This window comes from Prosopis cineraria, unplaced genomic scaffold (genome assembly GCF_029017545.1).
Source record: "Prosopis cineraria cultivar Desert tree isolate PC_DT_omini unplaced genomic scaffold, ASM2901754v1 PC14, whole genome shotgun sequence".
NCBI classification, from domain to species: domain Eukaryota; kingdom Viridiplantae; phylum Streptophyta; class Magnoliopsida; order Fabales; family Fabaceae; genus Prosopis; species Prosopis cineraria.
This window is the reverse complement of record NW_026555345.1, coordinates 17703850-17710226: the sequence shown is the minus strand read 5'-3', so window position 1 is coordinate 17710226 and position 6377 is coordinate 17703850. Positions and strand designations below refer to the sequence as shown.

The following is a 6377-nucleotide window of genomic DNA, read 5'->3' as shown; positions in this document are numbered from 1 at the left end:
AAAAAAATTCCTTTGGCATAATTCCCATCCAACATCACAAGACACAAGCCCTCTCAAGTTTCGATATGCTCTCATTGACTGTATGTTATCAAAATTTGATTCACAGAACAGTTGCGAATGCTTGATCTGGGTTAATGTGCTTTGTCTTTTTCTTTTCTTTTTTTAAGTTGCCCACCTGAGATTCGAATCTTTACCCTAACTAATCCAAACTCAACCCGCATCACACATCTAACTATGATAGGTGAGTCTCCCAACATAAGTTTTCTGCATAAACAAGGCTTGGATCCAACCCTACTTAAGTGAAACCGAACTGCTTACCACTCAAAATCAAGTGGTTTTGTCTTTGTTTTTTTTTTTTTTATGCTGTTCCGTTTGTGTTTTTTTTTCGTTTTGGGCTATATTCTTTGCTTACTCCGCTGTTTTGATTATGCCTTGGGCCTCTTTCTCTACCACAAAAACAGTTTGGTAAAGAAGCCATCCCAGCATATTCAACAACACAGTGTGGCCTCTCTTCACATAATCACGGGCATATTTAACTATATTAAGACCATGTTCATCTCTAAGAACACACGTGATCCTATTTCTCCTGCATAAAGAGCCTTTCATAAAAGAAAATCATAAACGGAAGGATCAATTTGCCACAAATAAAGTCAATGAGTCTAAAGTTCATAACTCTACAAAGAAATAATAAAAAATGAGAATTTTGGGAAGCCTGATAAAATTAATAATAACTTAGAATAAAATAACCATGGAAAACTCATGCTTTCGAAAAGGGAACATGCTGCCACCGGATAAATTACCAGAGCGCAGATTTCTCCAGAAGACCCTTAATTTTTAGCTACATTAGCGTACTTTCATTTTATTTAATTCATCGTTCCAAGTTGTTCTTTAATAGATGGCTTCAAAAACTGAAAAAACATGACTCCAAAACTTGTTTTAATAATGATTATTCTAAAGAGGAAAGAGTAGGAACAGAGCATATAATCAACTAGAGATAGCAATAAATTTCTGACATGAATACGGAGGCTAATACCAAGACTTCAAAGATACGGAAAGGCCAATCTGCAAAATTGGCATCCCAAAATGTTGACAAAAAATGCTGTCATGGCAAATGAAAGAGTTATAGAGATATTAAAGGCCAATCAATAAAAGGTCGATCTGACTAAATTTCCATCGTTATGAACTCATTAATTGTCTTTCAGCATCTAACTCTGTTGGCTAGGATCATCATTTCAAGGACTCCAGGCTTTTCTCATTTTTTAGCAACATACCATTGGTTGTGAAGGGATGCTTATGTTTCTACTCAATGGACCACCACAATGCTAAATCATATAACGAAGACCATATTGATAATACCGATAAAATGGATACCCGTGTTTAAAACCGTAGTCCTTGGCAAAGAAAGTACAAATTATGTATGGGAAATTATACATGGAAAATCACAGCAGCAACCCCATTTTTGTTGTGACACCTACAAATAAAAATAATAATAATAATCAAGAAGGGACATCATAACGTAAGAAAAGATTTCCAGGACACTATGCTGCCATTGAAGCTTGAACACCCAAAAAGAAAGAAAGCAAAAGGGGAAAAAAAAACAAGAAAAGAAAGAAAAGAAACTAAGAGACAGAGAAAATATTAATCTTGAACAGGGTATGACTTAAGTATGGTCTCAAATCAAGCTTAAAAGCCAAGGAAGTAAAACAATCTGCTAGAGAACCGAAAGATGCAGATGTTACAAGGAATCCTTCCAAATTTAACATATAAAGCTTTTGTAATCCTGAAATAAATCAACGCATTATTAAAATGGAAGAAAAAGAGATGGATGTGAAAAAAATTCTGGTTAATACCTTCAAGGAAAGACAGATACTGAAAGACAACAGAAGAAAAAGGCGAACTGACTCTACTAATCAACAAAAATTAATTTCAATACAAAGAGAACAAAACTCTTCAATTTTAATTTTTCTCCCACAACTCAGATTCGATCAAGACTCCTATCATCAAGTGAGCAAGCATCTACCAAACACCCAGTTTTTGCCTTTAATTTATTTCTTCACAATTCAATATTACATAATCAATAAATGCAGTAAGTGGCATCAATAGACTCGACCAAGTGACCATTCATGTAGCATATAAGGTTTTATAGAAAACCCTAAAATGATAAACCAAACCTCTCAGACAACTTCACACAAACACAAAGGGCGGAAAAATAAAAGATTTCACCTTGAAATTCACCCAATAGGCTTACTAAAAAGAATGAGAAAGAAACCTAGAAATCAAAATCCCCCACTTCTCAAGAGTTCAATCTTGATACGATGAAGTTAGTAATGGTGAAGAGAAGGTAAGCAGGAGCAAGGAATCATTACCTGTAGTTTATTGCTTGATTGCTTCCTTTTGAACCTCTCCATCATCTCATCCTCTATTTACTCTTCAAAATCATGTTACTCAGACCTTCCGTCCTCTTGGCTTTCATCCATTGTCATATATATTCAAAACGTTTTCCTTCAGAGAGATTGAAATTTAAAAAAAAAAAAAAAAAAAAAAGTCCTATTGCCTTAATCCTAGAGTCCTTGGTCACTTCTCCATCTTTATAATTCTGAATCGCATTGCATCACTGCCCCTGCTCTTCTTGTAGCCAGGCTTTTGTGCTTCTCTATAAAACGACAATGATAACAGAAGGATTTTTTAGGATTTGTACAGGGGATGATAGCTTTGTACCGGGGTTGATTGAACGAAGTAGTAGTTGAAGTGTCCAATTCAATAAAAACAGCTACTTGTTTTAAAAAAAGAATAAATAAATAACAGTCTGAAAATCCTGAACTGCCTCTGTCCTGATGAACTATTAATTAAGAGATGTGGAGGATTGTATGATTTGCATGTCTTTAAAATGCCAAAACTACTTCTGTTACTGTTCATAAGAGGAACTTTTTGGAATAGTTTTCCACCAATATCTACAAGGTACTTGTCATTAAGTAGAGATTATCTATTTAATACAGCACCCTTAGGCAGGTTTTGAAGCATCAATGCCCTTGTTTTGCCATCAGGTTGAAGACCACTTTCACGCATTTTACTGTAGATCTTATTAGCCAAATTAATCTTGCCCCGTAAGCACATCCCTTGAACAGCAGCATTATATAGAGATACATTTGGTGTGGGCGCCTGCAAAAGGAACAAACAACATAAAGGTAAGAAATAAAGAATATACTTGAGTCAGATTGAGGAAAGAAGATGATTATAGTGTTAAAAGAAGGTAAGTGATATTTATTCAACAAACTGTTTTTAGTTGATAAATATTTTTACCCACATTTAGAATTTCCTCCAATTCTTCCCAGAGATCTCCCCAAATGCAACATCTAATCAAAGATAGATATGTAAATATATCTGGCTTGCACTTCTGGTAAACCATATGCTCATACACCTGCAATGCAATTTTTGGCTTCCTTGCACTTTCACAAGCTCTAATAACAAGATTATATGATACAGTCAAGGCAGACAGTCGAGCTTCCATTTGATACAAAATCTGTAAAGCTCTATCCCATGACCCAAGCTTAGAGCAAGACACTAAAACAGTGTTGTACAAATGTACATTCAATTGACACATTTTGTTTTCTTCAATCTTTTCAAAAAGTTGAAGAGCGTCAAAATGCCTGTTAGCCTTGTTAAGAGCGCTCAATAAAGCATTAAATGTATATGCATCTGGTTTATGGCCCAGCAATATCATGACATCATAGGCCTGAAATGCTAGTTTGAGTTCCCCTGCTTTTCCCAGTGAGTTAATTAATGCATTGCATGCAACTAAGTTTGGATGAAGCCCTTCAATCCTCATCTTCTGAAAAACACGAAGTGCAGCATCCCAATTTCCCTCCTTAGCACATGCACTAATGATAGCATCCATTGTACCGGTGCTAGGTTCAAATCCATTTTGAACCATCTCATTGTAAGCATCAAAAGCTAGCTCAACCTGACCACACTGTACAAAACTGCTAACCAGCAAGTGGTATGTGACTTGACTACCTGCACACCCTCTTACCTTCATGCTCCTCCAAATTCTCTCAATTTCAATCCATTCATGAAATTTTCCACAGATTGAAATCATGGTGTTGTAAACAACAGCATCAAAATCTTTCTCAATGTCATATTCACTTTCTGATGCTTTGAAGAATTCAAAGGCTGAATGGAAGCCTTGGGCATTTGCATGTCCGGTAAGCATCAAGCTATAAGTATGCCCAGTAGTTATCTTTTTTCTTCTTGTGAAATCAAATGCTTTTAAGCAATCTTCAAACCGTCCATTTCTCACAAGGGAAGATATAAGAGAATTACAGGCATGTATAGTAGGACAAAGACCCACCAATTCCATGGATCTGAAATATTCAAAAGCACTTTTGATCTTATTATTTCTACTAAGAACCAGAATCCGATCAGACAGTACAGTCTGATCCACTTCCTCTAAAAGATGCACTTCAGGTTCATTAATAAGGTCCCTATCCTTTGAAGCTGTCAAGGGATTCTCTGTGGCTCTACAATCCTTTTGCGACTCCTCATTTTCCACTTCTTCAAAGGGAGGAAATTCCTTCTGATGCATGAAAGATGCATCAAATTCTCCTTCTTGAGTATATCCATCTTCTTCTTGACCCTTACACAAAAAAATATCAAAACCAGGAACAGCTTCATCCGATGTTGGGGTTTTATCAAATCTTGTTTCTTGACTTGTTGACCCAATTAAGAGTGGATCATGTTGCTGCAATTTTGATTCTAATATGGAAACACTGCTACGATTATTTGCCATTGCACAGTGTCTCTTCGTTTGAGCTACGGACCCGCCCTTAAGGCCATGGGAAAATGGTCCACTGCCCCAGTGCAGACAAGAAGTAGGCCTGTATAAGTGAATTTGAGTACTCAACATATCAGACACCAGACACACTTGGTTGGACGAAAATTTAGCACGAGAAATAGAATCAGCCTCCTTTCTAACTGCTCGCAACGTTTGGTTGCTGAAAGGGAGAGAACAGCGCAGCAGCTATTGAAGAAATCTTCCTTCAAATGGCGGAGAGATGTTTCCTGCCACTGGTGGTGCGAAAGCTGTGTCCAGGAAGGGAAAAGGAGATAAACTTACGGAACTACCCATGGAGAAGCATAACAGATTTAAGAGGCATTTGTACCGGACATTTATTTGCATGCATTGAACATCAGAGTGTTCGCGTATTTTGATAAAGAGAACTTTTAATTATTCTTAGCATTTTCGTAGACTGAAATCATTTGCAAAGAACAATACAAATTTGCAAACAGCAGTTGTCCTCTAATTCAACGAAAATGTTTGCTACACAAAAATGTAACAACCAAAGAGAACAATTATAATCGCATCATTGAAAGGGGAGATGAAAAGGGAGGTCAGGGTGAATGGAATCCGAACCTTGAAGGCGAAAATTTCGCCTTCCAACGCACTATAAACCACCTGTTATCTATCTCCTCGATCACCGCTGAACTTCCGGCGCATATTCCCTCTTCTCCCTAAGTCTCAGCAGCCGGCGAGACTGCAGCACTGAACTCACTCACCCTTAGCGTTTCCTGGTCGTTCTCGGCCAAATAGCCCTAGGCACTTAATTTCACTCACCTCCAACACCTCTACGATCACCGGGAATGACTTCCTTTTATCCGTCAACTCTCTTATTCGCCGTCTACTCCTCCTCCACTTCCAACCCGATAGTTAAGAGAATAGCAGTTCTTCCTAGACTTCCAGAAACACACACACACACACACAACCAATAACGATTTCTCGCTTAAGAAATATACTAAAGTTTTAACATTTAACAAAGAATTAAAAAGAAAAAATTAATCTCCTTGTCTTTATGATTTTACCAAACATTTACTTAGATCTTTACAATCTTTTTACTTTAATTTATAATTTCTACTGTTACAAACATTAATCTTTATTGTCAAAATTTGTTAAGTTTTGTTAGTGAAACAAAATTACCAACTGCTAAGATGGCGAATAGAGAATGAATAATCTCTAACTCAATGTATATATAGATTAAATATATGTTTGATTTTTAATTTATCAAAAATTAATTTATTAAAAGTTTATTTAATAAAAGTAGTCAATTATCGTAACAAAATTTATATTTAAATATATTTTTTAAAAAATTTAACAAATTAAAAGTTATTTAAATCAATGATGATTCATGCTTTTAAAATAAACTTTTAAATATGTAATGATAAAAAGGAATATTAATTTATGATAATTTATAATTTTTATTATACAAATATAATATATTAGAAATGTTTTAAAAATGTGAAAAAATTTAATATGTTAAATTTACATGCTTATTTACATGGACTTCTTTTTATTTACATAATCTAACATTATAAAGCCAAATAGG

At 35.4% G+C, this 6377-nt stretch overlaps 1 protein-coding gene across 2 annotated transcripts; it reads right to left on the bottom strand.

Annotated features, from left to right (window-relative positions):
- Nucleotides 1-981: 981 nt before the first annotated feature.
- LOC129293666 (pentatricopeptide repeat-containing protein At3g29290) lies at nt 982-5747 on the bottom strand. 2 transcript variants are annotated; one of them, XM_054931746.1, is made up of 4 exons: nt 5411-5747; nt 3305-5079; nt 2367-3159; nt 982-1471 (listed from the first exon to the last, which is right to left on the bottom strand). In XM_054931746.1, the coding sequence occupies exons 2-3, from the start codon at nt 4901-4903 to the stop codon at nt 2980-2982; spliced, it is 1779 nt and encodes a 592-aa protein (XP_054787721.1). In that variant the 5' UTR covers nt 4904-5079; nt 5411-5747; the 3' UTR covers nt 982-1471; nt 2367-2979. The 2 variants fall into 2 exon arrangements, with proteins under 2 accessions (XP_054787721.1, XP_054787722.1); XM_054931747.1 differs by having other exon boundaries at nt 5453-5747.
- Between the last annotated feature and the right edge of the window lie 630 nt (nt 5748-6377).

Excerpts from the sequence above, each read along its gene's own strand:
- LOC129293666 (XM_054931746.1), bottom strand. The coding sequence starts at position 4,903 with ATGTTGAGTACTCAAATTCACTTATACAGGCCTACTTCTTGTCTGCAC. Across the intron at positions 3,160-3,304 it reads AATTGGAGGAAATTCTAAAT|GCGCCCACACCAAATGTATC; the intron begins GTGGGTAAAAAT and ends TTCCTTTTGCAG.